Source organism: Saccoglossus kowalevskii, chromosome 6 (genome assembly GCF_978046115.1).
Source record: "Saccoglossus kowalevskii chromosome 6, keSacKowa6.1, whole genome shotgun sequence".
NCBI classification, from domain to species: Eukaryota; Metazoa; Hemichordata; class Enteropneusta; family Harrimaniidae; genus Saccoglossus; species Saccoglossus kowalevskii.
The window spans coordinates 23,643,493-23,671,043 of record NC_140646.1 but is presented as its reverse complement, the minus strand read 5'-3'; the positions used below and the strand labels follow the sequence as shown (position 1 = coordinate 23,671,043).

The 27,551-nt window shown below is 35.9% G+C and overlaps 1 protein-coding gene across 1 annotated transcript; it reads left to right on the top strand.

Moving 5' to 3' along the window:
- Positions 1-27,503, top strand: LOC100376572 (uncharacterized). Its single transcript, XM_085500226.1, has 2 exons — positions 1-135; positions 16,717-27,503. The coding sequence occupies exons 1-2, from the start codon at positions 34-36 to the stop codon at positions 21,982-21,984; spliced, it is 5,370 nt and encodes a 1,789-aa protein (XP_085356352.1). The 5' UTR covers positions 1-33; the 3' UTR covers positions 21,985-27,503.
- Positions 27,504-27,551: the final 48 nt, after the last annotated feature.

The window sequence follows — 27,551 nt, the reverse complement described above, 5'->3', positions numbered from 1 at the left end:
TCCTTTAGTGCCCGTAAATAGAACAGCGACAAGATGGCGGAAGTGAGTGCGGAGCTCTCGACGGACAGTGAAAATGTACGACCACAGTCAGATAATACGTCTTCTGATAATGTAGCAGATAACACTTCGGAAGAGGTAAGAGTTCTACAGATATACCTTGAAAAACTGTTGCAATTTGTGACTTGTGGATGCTTCAAAATATTGCTTTTCTATGCTGCGTAGTTCCACGGCATGCATGCATGATTTGGCGCGGTCCTTATTTGCATACATTATGATGAAGGCCAGACGCAGACTAAATTTCTCGACAGCTCGACAGAAAGGGTGCAGTCGGATTTTGCTTTAGTACGGGGTGTAATTGTTCTTGATTCTGTGATTTCAACGTTCAATAACTTGCCAGTTAGCCGCTGAAACTCCCACCCAGATGTGGATATTGATCGTTTGTAATAACATAGAGATCCACGGTAAAAAGTAAGTTTTCCCGTTAGTGTATATCATGGTGTTGCCTTCCCTGCACTGACCCGTGTGTTATATTCGACTGCCAACTAAGTTCAACCACGAATTGTTAATAATTGTCGATGTTTTAATAACTCTCGCATTGTCGCCGATTCGGCTGACGTCGTATACATGTGAAATAATACGAATTTCTGGTTTGTCATACGACTTCGTATGTGTATGGGGTCACATCATTTGGAGAGGGCAGACCCTCGATGAGGCACAGTCTAGGTTATTCAGGAAGTACGAGTACCGTTTTGTGATTTTCTCTCCAAAGTGCTATCGGTTTCCCAAAGTGAGCCTCAGAGAAAAGTTTGACTAGGCAGTTAGTGTTTTTCAATGTACAAACTAAATTATTTTGATAATTTTCTTCCATCAGAGTACACTAGATAAAATAACTAATCTTACTACATGTATATACCACATCCTGCGAAAAATTGATCTCAATAAGAATAGTTGTGAAACTTTGTTTTATCGTCCACAATTTTGTGAGATTAAAATTTATAAATAATTACCAAATAAAAATTTTTGCTGCGTGAAACATCGCACACCCGAAAAATTCTATATATTTTGAATCATTTATACTTTTACTTTTCCGTGAATAAATTTTCGTAAGAAATAAAATTTCACAAGTTTTTGCTCAATAACATGTTTACCATAAACTACAAAACATTTTTTCGTATATACATTTTATTATGATTTGTTATAGTAAATTCAACGATATTAAATAATTTTTTATACTGCTTATTTCAAGTCACATGATAAACGAAACAAAATTTTGCATCTTGTAAATAGTTGTTTTCAAATTTGTTCAAGCGTCAACATTTTGTTTTTATAAATTAAAAAAAATCAATGTTAGTCAATTGATTTTCATATCTCTCATAATTTTTTTTTTCAAAATACGATAGATATTTTTTATTTAATATTTATAATTCTGCTGCAATTTTGAAGTCAGTCAGAGTTTTGAGTGTTATTTACAGGGCGAGTCAACTAATGCCATCGAACATGACCAGGATGCATGATTCCTTGAGGCTCCCTTATTGGTTCACCAAAACCTATATGTGCATACTAGTAGTATGCAAATTTGTGTTCCGTCACATGACCTGACATGTGATCATATATGCTAATCTTTCAGCATGTCTGACGTCACTGGTGCTACAAGCAGGTCAGCTTGTTTGCCCGGATGTCGGCCAACCACCACCCGCTATACGTTTCCTTAACTTGTTAATGCTTTGGGTTTTTCGCTGTTACAATGTTCTATTTTTTTGAACATAGCATGCTGGTGTATCGTCAATTTATTGTTGTTTATTGCACGCTTTTGCCCAAATTTTAATTTGATGAGTTTTTCGGCTTGATTAATTTAATTAAAAAAATTATAACGTACTGTAACGGCTAATTTTAGTGAAACATATTTTTTGCGATAATGTAATTTGTTATTTTAGTATGTGTGTGGCATAATAGTGTTTCATCAGACTTTACTCTCATTTCACATTTTAAAATATGCATAGTGAAAAACCAGTTATCACAAGACCAGTGCTCGCTTCGGAGATCTGGTATGAACTAATTGTTCGGTTAAGTGCTAAATTATCTGTGGCTCTCGTCATAGCCATGATGCTTGGTTACCAAGTGTTCGTGTCAATTCGTTAGTGCTGAGTTGTCATGTCGCTTGGTTAGTTCGACCCAGGTGCCAAATTTTTAATAACTCTTACATTGTTGTCGATTCTAGATATATAAATGTAAAATTAATGTATTTCTGGTTTGTAATACAACTTTATGTGTGAAGGTCACATCATTTGGAGACAACAGGCCCTCATTGAGGTAGAGTTTAAGTTATTTAGGAAGTATTGTATTATGATTTTCTCTGCAAAGAGCTATTAATTTGGCTAGGCAGTTTGTGTTTTCAATGTAAATACGGAATTATTTTGGTAGTTTGGTTCCATCAAAATATACAAGGTAAAATAACTAATCGTACTATACCACTTCATGCAAGCAAAATTGGTCTCTATAATACTTGTGAATCGTTTAGTATTTTATCATCCAAAATTTTGGGAATTTTTTAGCACTGCTCACCCAAAATATTCTCTTTGAATGACACATATTTATTCCAAATTAATCAAATGAATTTTTATCAGTATTAAATTACATTTTTTTTGCTTAATAACATGTTATCCAAAATTTACATAACCTTGTTGTTTATACAATTTATGTTACATTTTGTTAGTTATGTCTAATAATTATTTTTTGTACCATGTAGTCTAAAATAAAATACTCGCTTGTTAAACCACTAGTTACAATAAAACTTGTGCCTAACGAATATAGTTGCTTTCAAATAAATTTACATATCAACAATATTTTTTTCTGTGAATTAAAAAAAATTATGTTGGTTAATTGATTTTCGTTAATTTTGTTTCTTGGAAATACATTAGATTCTAATTTACTTGTATATATTTTTATTTCTGTTGCCCTTATTTAAGTTCGTCGCTGTATTGCGTGTTATTCACAGGGCAAGCCAACTATTGCCGTCAAACCTGATCAGGCTGCACGATTCCCTGTGGCTCCCCGAAACCTATATGTGCATACTAGTAGTATGCAAATTTGTGTTCCATCACATGACCTGACATGTGATCATATATGCTAATCTTTCAGCATATCTGACGTCACTGGTGCTACAAGCAGGTCAGCTTGTTTGCCCGGATGTCGGCCAACCACCACCCGCTATACGTTTCTTTGAAATGCTTTCGGTTTTTGCGGTTACAATGTTCTGTCAATTTTTCATTGTAGTATTTATTATTTGTATGTGCTTTTCATTGTGAATAATTTAATTATAAAAATTTAAGGTACAAAACAAATTTTAGAATTTTTTTTAATGTAAATCAGGCTTTATTCCTATTTTAAGACAAAAATGCAAAGTGAAATATCAGTTACTGTTATCACAGAGATATCTGGTAACTGATTGCTCAATTTGTTTCCAAATTATCTTGTCGCTCAGTTACTGCTGGTTTGTTTACGTCACTTGTTTTGGGCTGACTTCGGTTATTATGTTCAATACAGACATTACCCTAGAGACATTATATGTTTGTTTAGAAATGCCAGTACATGCATGTGCAGATTGGGGTGGCTGGTTGTCAAAGTCAGTTGTTTGTGGTGACAATAACAGTATACTGTAAAATACTTTATTTCAGCTGGGATTAATATTCGCTGAAAAGACTTTTTGGGTGTTTTTTGTAGGGAATTTATTTTCACTGATTTTTGACAAGTTGAGAGTAAAATATAGGAAAAAAGGTATATTCGCTAGATTTTATTTTAACAATCATTCTGTCAGCGAAAATAGCGAAAAAAAATTGCATGCTAAAATAAAGTATTTTACAGTATGTACTCGGAATTAAATGCAAATTTGGTCACTTATTTTAATTTGTATTGTCGATCGTAGAGAAGGAGTCGATTCCACCGTGCATTTGTACACATTCTCTTGATAACCTAATTTTAGATGGGATTTTTTTTCGCTAAAAAAATTAAAATATTGTATTTTTTCTACAGGGTTCTGCCCAGCCTGATTTGAGTGCTGGTTGCTAATTAATATTAATGATCTCATTAATATTCATAAGCTAATTAATATTTCTTTTGCCATCGTAGTAGTTACGATTTACCTACTTTAATATATTTCACTTTTATTCAAAATGTTTCAATGTAAAATTAATCTGCTTTGATAAAAATGAAAAAATAGATACAATTTAAATACAATCTAAAATACGTATTTTGAGAAATTTTTTTTCAAAGCATGTTGTTCATTGTTATGACCACCGCAATCGTTAAACCTTCCTTCTGGTTATTTATCAATGTCTTCATTTCTATTATCTTGATGTATGACCTATTCCAATGTCACACTGTATGTTGATTTTGAACAGAGGTGTCTTGTTTCATTAATGTTTTGTTCTGTGTTAATTTTGTCATTGTGTGTACTGTTAAAAGCAACAAGGACAATAGAATGATGGCTAGTGGCCGACATCCTGTGTGTATCATAAACAAATAGAATAGTGCAGGTCAGCAACTTTTTCTCCTGGTCGTAAATTCTGAGTGTTGGTCGCTAGCGCAGATCCCTGCTTCAATTAGAAACTTATGAAATGTGCTTATAGAAACAAGTCTATCGTCACATTTGATCTAGCGTCTAGTGCTTGAAATTTTTTGTTTGTATATGCTTTCTATTAGAGATGCGAATTTTTATAGAGCAAATGCGACAATCTTGTTGCTTTGGCTCTGTCCGTCTTGAATCAATTTAAAAATTTTAAAAAGTGTCACATTTTGAAATTATGTTTGGTTACTTTATTGTTTTCCAAACGCTTTTTAGCTCGATTGGCAACTTGCGTATGACGTTAACTTGTTTTAAACAAAATTGCTATGAAATTTGAACTCTTGTACTCAATTAAAAAAAATATATTTGCGTTTTTTTTGGTTCTTTTGGTAATTATTATTCCATGTTTTTTTTAATGAATGCATTTTTAGGTTGGCAAACTTATTTGTTCAACATTTCAATGTTCTTGTTATGCTAATGTATGTTCAGTGTGTGGTCACGTGACCTATTCATGTATAAGCAGTGTATGTCATTAGTCCATGCATTTTGTCTACATGATTAAGTGACTTAATTCGCACACCTACTATCGTGCATTGTACATAGCTGCCTGTTAGTACTTGATGTATGCTTGCAAAATTATTTGCATGCTTTTCCTGCTCCAACATGAATTCTATTACAAGTGGATGGTACAGAATGTTATTTTGTTTGACTGTAATTGTAATTTCTAAGTGTCATGAATTAAACCTAGTTTCAGGTGTAAAATCAAGAGTTCATCATGAGAGTTTGCAGTGTCAAAATTGCTTTCAACTTGCCGCAAGGGTGCATAAACTAGTCACACGAATACCTCAATACTGTCTACTGACTTTGCGATACAATGGGTTCTCTAAGTCAAGCCTACGTCACAAACTGGTCAAAATCTCCCAAACATTGCCAACAACCAATCACAGACTAGCTTAAACAATAGCATTCCTTGACGGTAGTACTTAGCAATGTTATTTCCCCTATGCTAACTTGAAAAATCTTTTGTTTTTGTCTCGTTTTTGTTCCGGGTCTTTCTTAGAGAATGCCTGGTAATGATAATTTCGTAAATTTTTCTGTTCCTGAAAATGTGTAATCAATTGCCACAGTGTGCATGTAATTAGTCAACTCCACTATGTACAAAATGTATTTGCCTTTTACAACATGTGAATAAACATGTTAATTGTATAATAAGGTCAGCACTCCATGGAGTTGTGAAATAAAATTAAAATAAATTGCAGCATCGCAAGAGTAAACCAGATAATGAGAGGTACGAGGCATAAACGGACTAAATACGGCAGAGTTTAAGCCCCCTCGAAGCACCAGTTTATCTATTACGTAATTGCTGCAGCAGCTTAAAAACAGGTGTGAACGTATTACGCTCGTGTAAAGCGGTTTAAATATAGCAAAGTATTATGCATTGGCATCCTAACTGAATTGAGTTTATTGTCAACTATGTTTATGTTTAACTTATTTCAAAGTAGTTAGTCATTATTTATGTGTTGAATTTTTAGGCAATTTGGGCCATTTTATTGACTTGTGTTTGTTAAACTCTCGGTTTCAATACGTTTATATCTATGTATTGGACACTTTGGCCACAGACGTTTCTGATCTGGATATTTCAGTTGCTGATTTTTTCAAAAGCAGCTGTTTCGGCTGTGGATGTTCCAAGTGTTTTTAAATTGATTGTAAATAAGCATTTCTGCTGTTGTAAAGTATAGGTAAAAAGGGACATTCGTTGAATTTTATTTCTTTTGAATTGTCCCTTCAGCGAAAATAAACTCCAAGTGGAAGTAAAATATTACACTATCTTGCAGGACAGGTAAAATAAGCAAAAATTGAGCCCCTTGAAATTTTTCATGTAACAAGCAAACTAGTTATGTTTATTTTAAATTGTACAAATGAGTACAAAAAGGTTTATTAAATGCATTTATTATGTGCAATTTTCCCGAGAAAAACAACTACCTTTGAAAAAAATCAACAGCCGAAACATGCCTCGTCTTGCACAAATCTAAAACAACATGTATTGATCGAAAGGTAATCCCGCTTTTGTTAGCCATACAAAGACAGTGATAAAAACGGAAGTCTGCAAGAAGTACCAATTCTTTTGAAGGTGCAGAGCCTCCAAATCGAAAACAAATACTAGGGTATTAATAATAATTTTCCTATTGCATATAACGGCCAACAATGTGACAATACAAGTATCAGAAACGCAGCGTACAACGGGAAGATCTAGCCCGATTTGCTGTACTGCGGTTATTTGTGTTTTTTACTACTCTATCGCCAGTGACACTAATTACTAAAAATTCAAAAAAAAATAAGTAAAATTAAGTCGCACGTAAAAAAAACTGTAAATAAATCAAAGCAAAAATTATTCAACAGCAGACGAGACGGCCGAAGAAAAAAACAAACCTTGAAGAAATACCTCATTCATAGAGTGCTTTAGTACCGAAGAATGTCTCCCCACAGTCCCTCTATCCCCAGACTGGTGTCCTTTTGTCTTGAACTGCATTGCGGGTATACAAACCATTCACACCCGGGCCGAGGGAGTCAGGAAGTCAGACAGATTAAAATACCGGCAGAATATTCATTAAAATCGGCAAATTCACTGTCATGCAAAGCAATACCTCATTTTGATCTCAAATTCGGGCAACCACAATGTAAACAAAACATGTACCGGGTAAACAAAATTAGCATTATGAAATTTGTGGTTTTTGAACCCTGATACGTACGTATCAAAACTAGTCTCCAAACTCATAAACATCCAGTTCCTGTCATGCAACGATTAATATAGGAAATTATGTTCTTTTTCTAGTTTTAATTGGGAAAAAACTTGGCGTCGTTCATGTTCATATTTCTGATTTTTGGGGGTTCATAACAGTTTAAGTTGACTATAAAACAACTGATGCAAAAGTGCTTCAATTTTTGTATATAAATGATATTTTCAGCACCGAATAGAGTACATTGTCATTTCAAAATGTCGCCATTTGCAATTACGATCGAAAAATTTAATGTAAACAAAATACAGTGTGACAAATAACAAATCAGCCCACCAATTTTTAATATGTTTCGACCATAAAATGTCAAAATCGAAGACAAATATTGGTTTCATGCCGAGAAGTAGGGCAAATAAAATAGAGTTCATTTTAATCACCCCAAAACACGAAAAATTTCTGGGTATAAAAGTATGAAAATTTGTTGCGAAAATGTGCAGCTGCTGGTAAAATAGATGAATTAAAGAACTAGTCGCTGCATAAAATATGACCTTATACAAATATCCTGATTAAACAATTATGTGAAAAAGCTTGAATTTTGGAATAAAAAACCAAGTTTAAAAAAACAAAAACATAACACTGACGATGTCAAAAATAGTGACCGACTGTATACTGATCATGTGACAATGCTTTGCCCATACCCGCAAGGAGGCCAATTCACACCTAATACAATTATCGTTTCCAGACCGGGGATAGAGGGACTGTGGTCACCCTAAGGTGATATAAACCGGAGGATGCTGGGTAACAAGGGCTAATTGAGGTAACAAAGATGGCAGCACAGTATGCATGTGTTTCCGCGATGTTTAAAAACAACATCTTGTTGGAGATTTTGATGTAATGTCTAATATAATCGTAAATGAATCATTTTATTTAACAAAACTAAATTTGTGTATTTTTACTCCGAAAAGTCAGATGCCGATGATCGTAACTGCAGCGGTGAATACCCCTTCAACGCAATGCCATCCGCTGACAATGTTACGATGATTGTTGATCGTAGAGTCACCACAAGGTATAGGTCAATAATAAAATTGATGACTTTGTGAGCTGAAATGCCATAGAAGAAAATTAATTTTGTCATTATTGATTTATTAATTTCAACATATTTTGATACATGTAACTCGCAATCTCGTAGACTTTACAAATTTAACCAAAAAATGTTTTTCCTGAGTTTATATTAACTGACAGTGACACTAAAACTAACTGTATTTGTTGTACACAAAATAATGATGACCCAGTTACCTCCATGAACAATATATTTACTGACTGGCTATAACATAAGTCTTTTCATTTTTTTTTTTTGTACGCATGTACATGTATATCAATAAGGCTACACCGATTTAATTTTATGGATGACATCCGCGCGCGCGCATTAGTTTTCGCCTGTTCTCAAAAAAAAAAAAAAATCTCCAATGACGAGTCTCCACAGATCGGTTTTCTGTCCGGAACTTGCCGACTCATATTGTCGCAAAGCGCCGACTTGTCGTAAAACTACTTCAAAACCAAACTCCGCACAGTTAGATGCGCGTTACGTGAAGCGCAGAGACCTATGGGAAAGAGATTGCCTCATAAAATGCAAATTTTGCCATAAATGATCCAACATGGCGATCACACCACCAAAATACGTGAGCATAAAAGTTAAGAGGTAAAACGGAGGGATTGTTGTAGACTGGTACGCAATTGACATTGGCCAGAGAGACGTTTACACAGCTATACGAGAGGTCGGTAGTGGCAAACGAGTTTCGCCCAGACAACTTTGAGAACATATTGTCCAGAGTGGCTGTCCCGCATTTCTTCTGCAATGATGAGAGAAATGGGAGAGGAGTGGAGGTGTACGGTGGCCTAAAAGTCGGTCAGGCGACAAATCAGTTCGGTTGCTTTGTCTGCATTGAAGTCGACAAAACTGCAACGAAAGCAGCAGAAGCTCCTTGGCCGAAGTCCCCTTACGGGGTGAAGAAAAGTTTATTATTATTTTTTTCATTTTCTGATTCGGATAATTTGCTTGCACACACATTCAGTAATATTTTGATCATATGACCCATTTTCATCAAGATACATGTACATAATTTTCTGCATCCAAATTTGTGTTGACTCTCTGTTGGTGTTTTTTTTTTCAATATCGAGCCTCTTATAATTTGTTACATAGTTGAAGTAGTTCTAGAGCATTTGTGTCTACACTTAGTCTATCTTAAGTGTCACTTTAAAAGCTGTAGTTTGAATGTCAAAGAAGTTAATTTCCAGGCTGCTGTTGACAAACTTATTGTTCATTTTTAATTTTTTTTTTCAATACAACACAGTAAGTTTTTCTTTATTATTGAGTTGATGTGTATGCCTTTGGCAAAGCTAACATCTGCCTTATCCTCTTGCCTTTTCAAAATCAAAGGTGATGATACCTGTGACAGTAATACAGTACGAAATGTGTACATCAGCATGTGCCTCCTACAAATGAAGACTTGTTGTTTTTTTGATACACTGTGGTTAAATTCGTAATAATAGCTCCGTAGTCCTGTGGTTTTAGCAGCTTTTTTTTTTTGGCCAATTTTTTTTTTTTCGCCCTCCCGCATTAGTTTTGGGGTCTTCAGAGGATGTCATCCATAAAATTAAATCAGTGTGGCCTAATCAGATATAAAAATATCTCGTCTTTAGTTATTTGTAGATTTTAGATTGACTAATTTTTATATTAACAGTTATTAGCTGGGGAAACTTATTATTATGCAAATAACCAAAATATGAATATCAGATGTATTGTTATGTAAATTAGCCGTGATGCTTGATGTGGAGGTTCAGGAGAAAAATTATAAGGAAATGTGTAATTTTCATTGATTGTTTACAATCAGGTAGTCATAGTTTCATAGCACCATAATATTAGAGAAAATTTCCAAAAATAACCATTCCATAAAACTCCATGCATTTTTGTTTTTTTTGAAATACAAAATGTATGTAGTGAGCCAAAACTTTGCTTATCTCGAGTCAGTGCTTTTGTGTGCATTATTTTAGTGGCTGTCATATTTGCGCATCTTGTAAAAAAAAAAGCTGGTGTAAACACAAGATTATTGCTACGTTCACACGGCAGCATTCTATTGGGGCCGAACTACTGCACCTCCCACGGATTAGCAGGAGATTATCTCCAATGCATTCGAGAGTTCGATTCAGTTCGATTCAGTTCGATCAGAGCCGAACGGAACAGTGCCCTTGAATAATTAGTGACTGAAAACGATTTTAGTGTTGTGCTTGTGTTTTTTCTTTACATGGCATGATGCTGTTGAGCTAGGAGAAAAAAGAAACAGTCGCGAGCCTGAGCATGGAGGTAGAAAAGACAATGACTGGTATTATGATTTAGGTATTAGTATCTCGAATAAACAGGAAACACAGCAGCTAAAATGCGTTTAATACAGCCTATTCGCTCAAGTTATTGTCATGCAAAATTAGTGATATCTAAATTACTAGGAAGAATCACAGATTCCCTTTATCTATCATAGAGGACTATGGAAGAATCTAAAACTACCAGGAACACAACACCGTACCGCGATCGCTTCTACGATTTTTATCTTTAGTGTCTTTAAAAAGTTTCCATTCAGTTGTTCTTTCAAGTTTTTGTTGCATAATTTCGTACGCCATTTTTTGTTTCCCGTTGAGCTATCAATCTATCGCAATAATTCGTTACCATATATTAGGACGCGTAGCTCTTCGTCAAGTCAGAAATTGCGTGAAATTACGAAAGATGTTGTCTACCCCATAATTGAAATGAGAGGTTACTCGAAGAAGACGATTGAGGGCGTGATTTGGCTCCAATAGTTGGGCCCTGATGCGTTTACACGATCGGAGCCATGTCGGGACTCGGCCCTATCGGAGTTCAACCCTGAGTGTTTAGTGGAGCCGAACTTAGCTTGAGCCAAACGCATTTATACGGCAATTTTTGCTGGCTCGAGTCGTTGGGCTCCGATAAAATGCTGTCGTGTGAACGTAGCATATGAGATCCTTTTTAAAGACAAGGCACACTTGCGCATATATAATTTTCTCTAGTGCAAACATGCCTTAGTAGCCTATTTCCTTCTTAGGTCATCAGTATTCTTCGATTTAACATGACTGTCGTAAACAAAATTAGCTGTGTTGCCCAAGCACTTTGCTGGGAGGAATGCAGCCAAGACAAGAGATCACTAGTCAAATTACAATATGTGGTGAAACTTTAATAAAATTAAAGTTTGGTAACGTGGTCTGCTGTGATAATGAAGGATTAAGCAGCTTGATAGTAATATTATTTGAAGTACCAAATTCGTCCAATATGTCAGAAAAATTTTAATAAATCAAAATTTAACAAAAAAAACATTCAGAGTCTGATATATTTGACAAAAACCAAATACAATATACTGTAACGCATAATATATTAGTCTAGCACTCTTCTACTAGATTAGAAGAAATAATTTCAGTCATTGACTGTTTTGCTTATTTCTTTAATATATCGTCAGGGGTGTCACAAATGTATTAATAATAGCAGGCCATCATCCTGTAACAACAGGTCAAAAAAAAAGGCTCTCCGCTGTACGAAGAGCTGCAGCAAGACCTGCGTAGGCGATTGGGGAGGGGGGAGACCAGAAAGTAGACTGCCCATTTCGGATTGTAGCAGGTCATATGGCCGGTGGCCAGCTCTTAACGAAACTCTTGTATCTTTATGTATACACTCGGTTTTGCAACAAGCAGATGACTTCACTACACATGAGTTTCAATAAACTTGTGAAAATTTGACAAAAGTATCAAGAACCGATTTAACTTTTACTTGTACAGTTGATTGTAAAATGCATCGGCTTCATAAAAACTGTCTGCATCAAACACTGTTCCTCATTTGTGCTACCATGTACACGTATATACTGGTACTTCCATAAAATTGTTAGAAATGATTTAATAAACGGCAAATTTGCCGTTATTGTTTTACTTTGCCTGTATTTTAAATTACTTCATGCTTTTAAGTTGAGCTCTATTTTTGTGGGGAGAACGCCAATCTTGTTTCAAAAGGAACCATAGGCCACATTGTAATGAACAAATTAAGCATGTTATCTTTTGTTATGCAAATAAACCACCTTTCCAACTTTGGTGCTGTGGAAAATGCTGGACCGTGGAGATCACTATGACGATGACGATGACGATGACCGACGTGGTTTGTTTAATTATGTATGCTGCTCTCTAATTAACCACACATCTGCAAATCTACATGTTTCGTTTGGTTTACAAGCTTTGTTTACATTCCAATAATGATATTGTGCATTTCATACTTCATTGTTTGCCTTCAAGTTGCACTGTGATAATTTTAAAGGCACAAAATCATCGCTGTGGACAACTATTGTCTAGCATTGTAGGAGGGACTTCCGTAGGTCTAAAATTAACAGATTGTTACAAGATTGTACTCATCTGACTTAGCACCCATGCTCAACTAAGCGCCCACCCTCAATTTAGGGGTGTGGTGGTCTCATTTGATTTTATCTAACCCTTTCGAAACTCCAAATTATTCGTCAAGTCATGAAACATTGTTGAGCGTTGTTTTTCTTTTCAGATTGATTACAAGTGTCCATTATGACTACTGTCATTGGAGTGTGAATGATTAAACTACAATTCGACTTGACCTGTTGGCGGCCAGGAAGGGTGTTGAATACTTATTCCACCATCAGTTTACCTTTCAGAAATTGTGAATCATTCGTTTTTAAAAAAGATCTTGACATTCTTTGTTTTCAAAATCTGTGCCAAGAGACCATATTTTAACATCTGCAATTCATTTCCACATTTGGTTGTAGAAAATGCTATCCTCGGGGCGGTGCTACGTCACAAGACGTTCCACGTTGCTAAGACGCGCACCACTGTACATGCATTTCTATGGGCTCTGTGCGCGCTGCTGTGGAACGCCGGTCGAGCCGATGAAAATTCGAGAAAACAACACAAACTCAACTTTAAAGTAATCCCGAACAACCAAATTTATATATGTTACACACGTAGGGCTAATTTTGTTGCACTGTTCAGAGGAGTCTCAACAATCATCCCGAAGTACCGTTTTCTGCGAGTTTTGGGCCTTTGTTTTCACCGCCGCGGGTTGCCAGGCGGTGAAAATGCCCGGATGTCCGCCCCCGAGGATTGTCACTATTGGGAAATTCCTGGAAAATTACGTCAGTATGACACTGAATGCTTAATAACAGACTTGACCTGTCGGGTCAGGAGGTGTTGACGTCGGTCAAATCATTCAGAAATTGTTTTGCATCAAGAGTTTGCATGTAATCGAACATTTAACTACAAAAATAATGAAGAAGCTTTTGACTTTGACTGTTTTCCCACACACCCTGATTATTTTTACACTGTAAATTCTGATGGTACATAAATAATATTGTAATAAAACGTGTGTATTTTTTGTGAACATTTCTGTTTCATTGTAAAAAATGTTGTTGAAATTAATTACGACTCATTTCGCAATTTTATTTTCCCCAAAGGACACAATATATTTCTTCTAATTTGGCACATAAAGAGCGAAAATTGTCATTTCAATAATTTCTTGAGCGGAGTACCCTGGTTGCTAAGTCAGACAAGTAGAGTATTTGGAGGATTTGAAATAATTACCTATGGGAAAACAAGACTGCAATTTGAATAATGCAGACTGACAGTCGAGTCGACCTTTTGGTGGAAATGTTAATTATTTAGTGCTACGACAGCTTCTGGCGGTCTTTTCTAATAGAACACGTTTTACACCACAATTTCAACATCGTCACTTTGCCCATATGTTTATAAATACGTCTGTATATTTCATTTTGATCAGCACCTGTAAGTATTGAAAATTTGGAAATTCACAGAAGAAACTACGTGTCTGCTCGCGGAGCTAAAAATTTGAGAAAGTTCAATAAATATAGGGTAGTTATGTGTTTAGAAGCTTTATTGTGGTCGTATCACGTGAAGTATTTCACAAAAATTTGTAAATCGTCTCAGCTTAACGAATTCCGGTTAACTGCTGTAATTCAGAAAAACAATATCAAATATTTTCCATATACACGTACTCATACCATCAAGTTCTCATAAAAATCCTAACATAAATTTTTCTTATGAATGATCAAATTATTCTCTCAATTGTCATTTTGCCGTAGTACAGTTACTGTAAAATACTTTATTTTAGCTGGAATTAATTTTTCGCTGAAAATACTTTGTATGGAATTTATTTTTGACAAGTTGAATGTAAAATATAAGAAAAAAAGGTATATTCACTGGATTTTATTTTCAATGAATCATTGCTTTAGCGAAAGTAAACTCCAAGCAAAAATAAAGTATTTTACAGTAAATAGTGTTAAAAATAAAATCAGAATTCTCAAGTGCTACATTTTCACACAAAAAAATTTTCATGAAAAAAAACCACAATTCACTGCTTACAATAAATTGTGGGTTTCCCTGACTAGTTAAAATGTATATTGCTATAAAAAATTTGTTCGTGGTGATTATGCTATTAATAGACGATGTAGCTACATAAGAAAATGAGCAGCCACTCGTTCAGATAAAAACTTTTTCCCCCAGGTTAAAAGAGTGTTGCATACTGCCCTTCTATTGTTGATGTCACAGTGCTAGAACCCTGTTAGCGAAATTGTTTCCTATGCCCTTTTTGCATTCTATTGCGGTAGCCTTAATATTTGTGGCGTTTATCCATGCTGGTTCAAGGAAAATGTCTAAAACAATGTTGATAATGGTTAGCCTTTATTTCAGATAAAAAAAAAAAATATACCAATGTGTAAATTAACATAGTACTTTATTCTTGGCTTGGTTTATAAATCTCCCGTCGTTTTGGGATTTATATAAAATAATAACTTTTTCATTCTATGACACTGCAAAATTTTGAGATATGAAGAAATAATCCTGTCATAGGTACCAGTGTAAGAATGCTATTTTTCATGACATTTCAGACACTTATTATATTTTCGGTGATTTTTTTTCCAGTTTCTGTATTCTTACGGCATGAACCCATAATAATATAAGTATGATATTATAATCTTTAATTTTGCTAAAAACTCCTTAAGGTAGTGAGACTATTATTTGTGTTGAAAATTACGATTTTCACATTTATTTATTAATTGATGAAATGCACTATAAACTTTCATGTGATAAAGTCAACAGAACATAGAATGTCATGTAAGTTGGTTAAAATGTAGATTTTCTGAAGGGAAGCAAGGCAGCCTCAGAAGTGTTTTCCAAAATCAACAACACAGGTTTAATCTGTGTGCCTATAAGTTTCAAAGATAAACTCAAGACAAAGCAATGTTAGGGAGTGTTTCCAAACATTTGAGTGGTTTGTCTCCGCCCCTGTTTGTTTCACAGATTAGTCATTTGCATATGAATGTTTCAGACACAAGGTCACACAGCCACTGAAAAAAATCATTGATTTTGGTGATTTCATATGCCGAATTTATCCAATTATAGCTATCCCATTCCTATATTTTTTTGGTTTCCAATAGCCTTACACATTTGGATGTCCCTACACATGTTAAAGCAGACCTTGATGGGAAAACAAATTGATTGTGCCGATAAACAAGCTTGAAAATCTTTGCTGTTACTTCATGGACGTTTTCTAGGAGTTTATGTTTTTCAAAATACAAGGTCTTTAACAAAAAATAACGCATACTTATTGTCGTCGGATTAACACCAAATTTTCACGGCTTTGAGGTGACAGTGAGAGGAACTTGAATGTGTCCAGACAAACTATTTATTTCATCGATTATTTACCAACGAGTTGTGGTTTGAGTTGGGGACAATGCGACTAAAACAGTAATTGAAATTCATCACACTGTTTTTTTAAAACGCGTTGCTTGCATAAAACTGACCAGACACATTCAATTAACCAGACTATTGAAGAACTAGAAAAAGTGAAAAAAAATACTTCTTATCGCCACCATAAATGCGTAATTATTTTTTTTGCAGAAAAAGTAATTTTTCACCTTTGATTGAGTAACGGGTCATAGAATGCAGATACGGGCATGGCAAACACACCTTTGTAAAGCTTGAAGTCTGGCGATTCTAAAAATATATACTTTCCTGGGTCTATTTGTAGTCATTTGGTCACAATTAGAAGATGAAAACAAGCATGCAAATAATAGTCCCGCTACCTTAAAATGAGTAGTATTTTCACTGCTCAACTTGTTACCATTTGTGATGTATTTTTACCCCCCCCCCCCCCCCCAAAAAAAAAAAAAAATTCCCCGGACACATGTTTTTTGGGCAGGTGTGTGAAATGAGAAAGAGTGAATTTTTTTTGGTCTGCATCTAAGGGCAAAGATATGTTACTGTATTTAGCAATATTTTGATGAATGCATAATTATGTATGTCAAAGGCTTAAGAAATGTTTCTTATTTATTTCAGGTTACTTTTTGGACGGTCTCTGGGAATGAGATATTTAATGTAGATGTCCTACAAGACTCAGAAGGCATGGAGACTGAAAAAACCACCAATAATGAAAAATCCATTGACAATAATGATATAACTGAGAACTCCAAAGACAATAATGCTACACCCGAGAAATCCAATGACAATAATAATATGCCTGAGAAACCAGATGATTCACAGTCTTCAGAAAAGGACAATACACAATCTGAAGATGTCCTGGAGGAAAATATGGATCCACATGTACGCGATAGTACACCAGAAACCTTAAGTGCAGATGAATCAGACTGTAATAATGTGTCACCTGTTGGTCTTCTGCAGAGTAAATCAAGTCCTAATTTCTCTATTTATAAAAAGGACCCAGCTGTAAAGGCAGTCAAACAATCTAGACTCGATGCTATCAGTCAGAGGCTAACACAGCTGCAGTCTGGAGAGAAAAAACAGCCTGAGGAAAGTGAAAACTTCAAAGTTCCCTCAGATCTACCTCCTGGTACAATAGTAGTAGAGCCAGCTGAGGTTCCAATGGATATGGATCAGGGAAGACCTTTATCTGGGAACTCAAAGATTGATGTTTCTGTTACTCCCAGTTTAAATGCTTCGAATGTTGATGGTGGAAATACTGATAAAAATGCTGATTCAGTTGTGAATGATTCTGTGAGTAAGGAAACTGATAAAAGTGAACAGGAAACTAGTAAGCACGATAATACTGTAAAAGACAACCAGGTCACAGAAAAAGAAATAATCAGTTCCTCTGGCAATACCACAGAAGAAACAAAGAAAAAGGGCTGGGCTGATATGGTGGATGACTACTCTGATCTGGCTGCGGCGTACGGCCTCGGTTCAAATTTAAATGACAGCACAGTGGATAAAGGGGATATGGCTGGGGCTTTGTCATCATCCATAAGCCATCCATTGACTGTTCAAACAAGCTCTGCCAGCCAAATGGGCATGAATCTACCAGTAACTGCAAACTCTGGGGTAGGATATATATCTGTACCACAATTGTATGGTCATTCAAATTCCACCGCATCAGCTTTATTTCCCAGTCCTGTTCAGCTACAGCCGCCACCACAGCAGCTTCTGACCACTGCTCAGAATCAATTATTAAGTGCTTTACAAGCCCCTCCTGCTATCTACAATCCAAAGATACCTAATTCAACTGTATTCCGAGGGATGGTGAACCGAAGAGCTGAATTGGCTCAAGCAACATTTCAGCAGGGTAGTGGAGGGATTGGACAGGGACAGCTGTTGTTTGGTAACCAAGTGATATCACCTCCACAAATGACACAGTCATTACAAAGACCACCACCACCCCCTCCACCTCCACCACCACCACAGCCGCAACCACTTAAAGTACTCCAGCAAGGGAATAACATCATCATACCTATGACACAGATCAATCCAAATCAGTCTGTTGTTGTGAAACACGGTAACACTAATATTACTATCATGAACGGTGACATAGTCATTCAGAATATTTCCGGCCCTAACACTAAGGGGTCTGTCATCATCCAAACTCGAGAGAAACTGGACTCGTCTGCTCCTCAAAAAAGTAAAATCTCGAAACCCTTGTACACGCAGCATGTTGTTGTACCAAAACCAGGGGCTGCTGTCACTGCCTACATGCCTCAGTCAACCGTGCAGTCCCAACCTCTAACAGGGGCTGCAGTCACTACCTACATGCCTCAGTCAACCGTGCAGTCCCAACCTCTAACAGGGACTGCAGTCACTGCCTACATGCCTCAGTCAACTGTGCAGTCCCAGCCTCAACCTCAAGCGCAAAACTATGTGAGTCCACCAGTGGCAAATGTTATACAGCCGGCTGGCCCACTAATAATTCAACCCAAACCTAAACCAGCAAGTCAGCAGCCCAAGCAGTATCAACCACAACAGTATCAGCCACAGCAGAATGTTTCAACCACATCCGGTGGTGTTATGAGTAAAGGTGTTCTCAGTAATGGCGTGCTTAATTTCCCACCTGCAATACAACAATCAAATAACAAAAACACAACCGCCACACAAAACCTGGTTCAAATGATGAAATCGCTTCAGTCTACTTCTGTGGCTAATTCTATTTCATTCGGACAAGAGAATCAAGCATCTGGGACTGCTGGGTCAAGCAGTGTTGATCCTATTCCAAAACATTCAGAAAGCCAGTCAACTTCTGATAATAAAACTACCACTTCGATGCCCATAATCTCCAAGAACACACCAAACGATACGACTGAAAACACTGTAACAAATCCAAGTGACACAAATCCAACATCAGGACTTCCCGAAAAGAAAAAAATCTCATCAATTATTTATAAATGCAGCAAGTGCTGCAGATTGTTCTCAACCGAAACATCATATGAATTCCATGTGGAGTCATGCAGGGTCTCAAAAGCACTAACTAACATAGTAAAGCCTCATGCATGCAGTTGGTGCAATGAAAAATTTGAGTTCAAATCCTCTATGATATTACATGAGCAGAGAATCTGTGCCGAAAAAGTTACAGGTCATGCACGAACAGTTGTTGAGACACGAGATCCTACTGCCTGTAAGACTGCGCCCAACCCAAGTGAATGTACTCGTTGTTTGTTATTGTTCCCGTCGGTGAAAGATTTAGAAGAACATTGTAAAAATGTACATGATGTGCCTGTTAGTACAGCAAGTAGTAAAGCTGTCTCTAGCCCGGCTAAAAAAACTATAGAACCAGTGGTTACTAAGCCAGTGGGGAAAAAATACAAATGTTATAACTGCACCAAACAATTTGCTTACTACAGTGCTTTAAGGACACATACAATAGAGTGCAAGTCTATGTCCAGACTCGCTATAGCTATAAAGAAAAAAAATGTACAGAAGAAACAAACAAAGAAACGAGACATGAAGAAAATAAAAAAGAAAAAGGGCGGAATGCCTCGTGTTCTCAGAGAAGTAACGTACGATACAAAAACAGTATTAGCCAAATATGGAAAACTTGACCCAAAGAAGAAGGGAAGGCCACATATATGCGTAACGTGTGACAAAAATTTTGGTTCGGAACATTGTCTCTTTGAACATATTAAAAGTCATTTGAAACCGTTTAGTTGTTCTGTTTGCGGTTGGCGCAATGCTAGAAATGATAATGTTGCTCGACACATTGAACGCCAGCATAATGGTCCCAGGTACCTGCCTCGCAACAAAAGACGAAGACGTCCTTCATCACCTGAATTTGAAAGTGAGAGCGAACAAGAAGAAAGTGATGAAGACACAATTGAGGAAGTTAACCAAGAAGAAGAAGAAGAAGAAGAGGAGGTGAATGAAGAAGATAAAACTGCTTTGGAAGCTGAAGATGCTGAGTCTTTAAGAGAGGATGAGAAAACAGTTGAAAACGAGAAACCAGAAATCACTTCTAAAGGTGATCAACTGATGGAAAAAGAAACTGTTCCAAGAAAAACGGATGCTGATGTTCAAGAAGCATTGAAGGAGAAAGATGAATTTGAAGAAGCTGGGAATGAGAAGTCGCATGTTGGTAATGATGATGATGATGATGCTGGTGGTATGGCAGATGACGATGAGGATACTTTACTTAATGGGGAGACTGGGAAAGACAGAAGCACATCTAATGGCCAAGCATCTATATCTGAACAAAGTTCAGCTGCCTCTCTACTGCACGATGCACTAATGAAGAAAGCAGAGGATGAAAAATCAACATTGTTGGAAATCTCTCTGCCAGATGAAAACCATGGTTCTAGGAGCTCCTCTCCAATGTCTAATGTTACTGAGACTAGTGACAATTTCAATGCAAGTAGGATAATAAATGTTTCTGAAGAGGAGGATGAAAAGCCTGCACCCTTAATTTTCAACAGGCTTATTGGTTCAGGCATGAAGGACTTCAGTGTTTCACCTTATCGGCCATTTCCATGTCCTATGTGTGGCAAAGCGTTTAAGAGAAAAAATAACTTGAACGACCATATCGCTAGTCACATACGTCCATTTAGATGTAAAGTGTGTGATTGGGCAACTACTCGTAAGAAGTATTTAGAGAGACATCTAGTTACCAAGCATAACTTTCTTTATAGAGACATTCAGGAAGACGACGTGAAACCTATTGTTACTGAACAAGATTTTCCAGAATTTTTGGCAGCTGAAAAACAAAATGAGATCGACGGATGTGAAGATGATCAAGAAAATGAACCATTGGTTGATTTTTATGGTACAATGCCTTCTAAGAATACAGGTAACAAGCGAAAATGTTACTCACCAGTCAGAGCACCTTCTGCAAAACGATCTGCATTATTTCAAGATGAGGTAGATATGGACGTAGGGCCAGCGTCTCGACCAACTTCATCTCATGTTTTCACACAGCAGGTTGATGAAAGTCGTGCAAGTCAATTGTCATTTCTGCCTAGCAGCATTCCTAGTAATAGTAATACTCCTGCGAATCCAATCAGGGAAAGTGGTGGTTTGGTCTCTCAACACAATATCCATGGCAACCTGGTGGTTGGACAACAGAGCGCTTTCTTGGCAGCCCTGAATACTCCAATTCCTCCAACTGTGACCCATAGTTTAGCAACACAGGCTGAATTTCAAAATCTTCCAATAGTGACCAATAATGTATTGCCGAATGTTGATGCTGTGAGTTCACCGATTTACGTGCCTCAGGCTCTTATCTCGCCAAATGGGCCGGGGTTTTTGCCGACAGAAATACCAGACAACCAGCAGAATGCAACACCGAGAACTTTCACCCCCAAGGTAATCATGCAGGATAACAGCCCAGCTGTTGATGTTACAAACGATACTCCCACACACGGATCTAACACTGAACCAATTCAGTTGGAGAAATTCTACATAAGAGTACCAAATCCACTTGATCCCAAATCAGGTGACATTAGACCGTTCATGTGCACATACAACTCTTGTAATGCTAGGTTCAAAAGCATGAATCACTTACGAGATCATATCTATACGCACCTTCGGCCCTATGTTTGTGACGTTTGTGGTGCTGGATACGCTAGAACAGACTACTTAGCACAACACATGTTTAAAGTGCATAAAGTGGCGGTGTCAGACGAGGACATGTTTCGAAAACGTAAATCGGCTAATTATAAGGCTGTGAAAGGACACGCTGTAATGGGTAGAAAAAAGAAGCCTTCTAAGAGTCCTCCGTCTATTATGTCAGATGAGAGTAATAGTTCTGATCCCCCAAGTAAACAATATGTACTAGTACAGCCAGATGGTACATCTGTTATGATCAAACAAGAACCACAAGACACCATGGCTTAGCTATTAGGCAAATGAGTACATGGTAGTTTGCTATCGGTGTTGATTGATCAACTGACAATAGGATTTAATGACATGCATACATGCATGCATTAATTAATGATGTGTTTGATTGATTAATGTGACACATCTGGCTTCTACATTGCAGTACCTACAGTAAATCTCTGAAATCTCTGCACAAGTCTGTATTTATATTTTAGGGAAGTTGTGTAAATTATAAAAGAGAGTACCATACTAAAATAGACATATTTTTGATAACACTTTACAAGGACTAGCAGTATTCGTACTTGCAACTGTTATTTTAACCATCTGTCTTATTGATTGCCCCCAAAAATTAATTTTTTGTGATGTATCAGGTATATATAAGATGGTTGTATGTAAGTATTGTGGTGTGCAATGAATATTTCACAAGAATTGAAAGAGTCTCGCAAAATACATGATCACAAAATCGCGTGGCGAGCTTTCTTTTCTAAAAACGCTTTAGCAAATGAGTGAGCCAGTAAAATAACTGGTTAGTGTTAGTCTCTTGTGGTTTCGCTAATATCCTTACATAATTATTCTCAAATTTTTTTTTTTTTTAATGTCATTTCTGTTTATTTCTGTACATCCACTCTGTTATGCCATTGGTTAGAAAGACGCAACAAAGCGCACACAGATTATGCATCTTCATTGCATGCGAAAACATCAAAGTTACATACCCATATCTTGTATATGCTTGATATTTAGTTTTGTGGTTACAACTATCCAATATTACCAATTCAGCATTTCTCAGTTTTTTCTATTTCTGAAAAACAAGTATTGCAAGTTTCTAAACTAATTTGCATAACAAATAAGGAGGCTTCAGTTATCATTTTTTACATACAAGGAATTCACAACGAACAGTATCAAGTATTGTGGTTGCGATATGCATGCTTTAATAAAATAATCTTTTGGGGACAATACCCCCCCACCCCCACCCCCGAGTTGGATACTCTTCCTTGGTAGTTGTAGCAAACATATCCCCCACATACTTATTAATACCGTAGTAATAAACATAGTTTGTATTATATTTTACAAATATTTTGTGAACTTTCAAACTGAAGCTAGAGTTTTAAAAAAACTTCCTAAGATGAATGACCACAATGCTGGGACCCCTGAAATTTACAAGGTTGAAATTATTTTACACGCGGTAGCTAAGCCAAAACTTTTTCCAACCTATTTTAGAGCAGTGATCGGGCAAAATAATACCTGGCAGAACTTTTCATGGATACCATAAAACATTTCAAAAAATTGAGCTTTTCATTTTGAGTAGATAAGATTGCAATCATGTAATTTTCAACGTCAAAGTTCATAGATTCTAGAATTTCTGATTTTTAATTTTTTTACTCGTCTATGCACTTGTATAATGGAGGTGTCTTTAGTCATAATGAACCAACATACAGAAAAGGCAATTTATGCTCCTAATATAACATGTATGGTTCCATTCAATCTTTGTGGATTTTGTTTAATGCAACATACTGTAAAACATGTATTATTAGCTAGCATGTTATTTTAGCTAATCTGTAATTTCGCTAATTCAAGATGTCACTAATTTAAAATATATTCTCACAGTAAGATTGTTGACACTTTAGCTAAATTAAAATTCAGTTAATTCATGCATGGAATCAAATTTGCTAAAATGGCACGTAGCTATTTAAACAAGTTTTACAGTATGTCATCTTTAGATCCTACACACCAATGTTGAAGCCTAAACTTTTATCTCCTATAAAATTAGCTCAAAATTATTGAGTGCATTCTATAAGCTTCATCAGTTTTGTTCGTACAAATCTCTGAGGCGAAAATACCAATCTTCTCAAAACCTGCTGACACTGTTTCATCTTGTGTATTTAGGAATATAGTGTATCCATGGAGGTGATGTTTTGAAAGACATGTTTAAAAAACTTTCCATAGAATCCATTTTGGCACACACCAACTGATTTAAAACTCTACTATGGAGGTAGTCCCCCCCCCTCCCCTAATCTCAAGTTTGTTAAATATACAGGCAGGTGCAAGTTTATGTTTCTATAAAGGGGAAGAAAGCTAGCGTGTATAATTAGTAATTAATTACAAAAATATTCACCACAATTAAAGATATAACAAAATAAATAAATCTCAAAGAGGTCCACATGTATCAGTGTGAAGCAAAAATAGTCAGGTGGAAGCTGCAGTATTCCAATTAGGTTTTCCTTACATTGGAGTAATCAAAGGAGAATTGCTGGCGGTAATTCTATACTGTTCGTAACAAAAAGCTAATACTCTTGTACATTTGCATTTTAATAAAGTATGGCAGGAAAGCGCATTGAATTTATGCCAGGAAATTATGTACGCAGTCAGGTACATTACTTGGGGTTTGCAACGCACATCGTACTGTATGGTGACATCATGCCAAGATCCCATTCAAGTCTCATCTCGTAGATAGCGAGACTGAGGCTACGACCTTCTGACATGACATAGGCGGTTTGTAATAAAACATGTATTACCACACTCGTAGTGAAAAAATGTAATACATCGAAAATGTACAGAAAATATAGTTATCGTAATCTGTCGTATCCACCTGAACATCCCAGTATCCTAGTCACTTTGGGCATTCGCATTCACATTCGCTGTCGACTTTGTTGAGCGGAGCTTATCATATGAGTGATTGTCCGTCGTCTGTGTCAATGTTTTACTTTTTTGACTTCTTCTTGAAAACTATAAGCCTGAATGCTTTGATACTTGGTGTATATGTACCTTGGGTAGTCCTCTCTCAGATTTGTTCATTTTGTAATATCTTCTATTCTCTAATTTTGGTGAATATTTTTGTCATTTTTAGTAAAAAGTGATATTTTCGACTTCTTGTTAAAAACTGCAAGTCCAATTGCTTTGATATTACATATATAGGTACTACATGTGAACCTCTCTCAGATTTGTTTATTTTGTAATGATATCTTTAATTCTCTAATTTTGGTGAATATTTTTGTCATTTTTGGTAAAAAGTGATATTTTCGACTTCTTGTTGAAAATCGCAAGTCTGATTGTTTTTATATTACATATATAGGTACTACATGTGGACCTCTTTCAGATTTGTTAATTTCGTGGTGATATCTTCAATTATGTAATTTTGATAATTGTTTTTGTCAATTTTGGTGAAAAGTGATATTTTTAAATCCTTGTTCAAAACGGCAAGTCCCATTGCTTTGATACTATACATATTGTTCATTTTCTAATGATATCTTCTGTTCTTTAATTGAAATGTGCATTGCTAACAGCGGAGCTATCTCAGCCGACAGGCTGCTTGTTCTGAGTTGGAATGCTTATGCAAGAGTGAGATTGTAACTGGATCTTTGTATCATGTCACCGTAGTTGCAAACCCCAAGTAATGTACCTCTGACGCAGTTTATTATAACCCACCTGTGACAGGAACATCCAACACATAATTTCACTTTGTTATTCAAATGATAGTACAACCCACATGCCAGAGGGTCATAAAGATTGCTTGTAATGTATAATTGGGGAAACTACTGAGGAGGTGTGTTTTTCACAAGCACTTTTTTTGTCGCCAGCTGTATCTTTTGGTGCTAATTTCCAACAGTGATTTCAAATGCACTGTTGAAACTTTTGAAACTTGAATGTTACGAAAGGGTCTGCTTATTTTAAACTTAAATGTGAATTGGTGTCTGATACAGATAGGGGGTAACTTCGTGTGTTTAACTTGTCATTCTAACGCCCCCACTTTTTTATCATTCCCGTCTGACATTAGCCCCCCCCCCCCCTTATCCAGCATAAAAGTAGTTTGCCCTTTAATAATCATAGATCTGGCAATCTGAATTGTAAATAAATGATAATTTTGAAGTCTTATATTTTGTACAAGTTTAAATGCTGCATGCTTTAATAACACTTCATTTATAAAAGCTCACTCGTATGTAGTTTTTTTTAAATATTTTTTTTTTAAATTTAAAGAAAGGGTCTACCTGTTAGTTAATTTACAATACATGTGGTAGAAAATGTGGTCATTGTGATTCAAATTCTCAGTTCAATACTGTAGATGCAAACATTTTCTCATGCATGTGCTATTATGTTACCAATGTGTGGACTCCGGACGTGGATGTACATGACGTATCTGCATCCCAGATTTCCCAGCAATTCATATAATGGTGGTGGGTCGCGGCTGTGTGCCAGTTACATATATCAGTGATGAAAGAATAAACAAAATGGTAGAATGTCTAATAAAATGAACTGATCCAGCAACAGTATTGCCATCTATGATCCAATGTTTTTACTCCAATGAAAACTGAGAACATCCACCACCACCACCACCACAGAATATCACTTTGGCTATGGTGTTGATATGAAATTTGATAACTGATGATTGAAAATTCACACCTAAGCTTGTTGATTCTGCAATCATAATTATAACCCTGATACCACGCAAGTAATGCCAGTATATACTCTTTCACAGGTACTGTATTTGCTCCATTAGAAGCATATGTAAAAACTGATTTTTTTTTTTGGCTTCTTTAGAAGTGCAACCATGTAAAACTTATCTTTTTGCTGTGTATATTAAAAATATTAGTAAATCCTGTTAAAGTATTTAATGCAAATTGCATAAAAACTTGTTCCATAACAAGACAATGACACTGTTGCATGCATTTCTATTGGAGCAAATGTGGTGCGCCATATGGAAGTTTTTAATATGTAACTAACTTTCACGCAGTGTGAGAAAATCATCTGATTTTTCAGGTTTTTTGAAGTTTATTTTCAAGTTTCTTTATTATACATTATATTGCTGCCATAACTATATTTCTGTATTGTAGTTTTTGAAATTAGTTATTTTTTTTTAGGGTTTGTATGTCTGTTTTGCATGCGTACTTCATAAGCACAGGTTATCAATTTCAAGTCTATCCAGTCAGATCACCTGATGTGTACATTTCATGGGTAGCCTCAAGTCCTGTGTTTGTCAGTTTAATTATCTTAGAATGGCCTAGTAGTATATACCGTAAAATCTGTATTCGAAGCTGTATCCCCAATAAAAGTCGCACCCATTCTTTTTGAATAACCGAGAACCAAAAATTCATCATTTCTTATATATGTAGATGCTCTAATAGAAGCCGTATCCCCTCTGTTACATTTTAATAGAAGCCATGGTTTCTAATACAGATTTTACAGTACTGTATGGAAGAGAGTCTTGAATCTAAACAATTTAGTTTTATATTAAAGCCATAATTGAAACTTAATAAATTTGAACATGGTGCTTGGTACTAGCGACGTATACAAGGCTGCATTGATTAAGTTGGGGAATTATTCTCTGACAAGTGTTCAATTACTTATGCATTGCAGGGTTTATTTTGAAGTTAACAAATTACAATACTTCTTTGCCTGTGGTACCAAGCATCAGTCATGGTCTTTGTTGGGTTAATTTTGCAAAGTGGGATAATGTATATAAACTTCATATTGATTAATGCACTACATATATTTACTGTAGATCTCTAATTCCATTGTGAAATAAAACCAACTTTATACAAGTAGTTTTCCATTTTATCATGCATTTTGAATGTATTTAGTTTCAAATCTCT

Bases quoted from the DNA above. Each gene is read 5' to 3' on its own strand.
- LOC100376572 (XM_085500226.1), top strand. From the start codon at position 34: ATGGCGGAAGTGAGTGCGGAGCTCTCGACGGACAGTGAAAATGTACGA. The intron at 136-16,716 runs GTAAGAGTTCTA...TATTTATTTCAG, and splicing joins CAGATAACACTTCGGAAGAG to GTTACTTTTTGGACGGTCTC.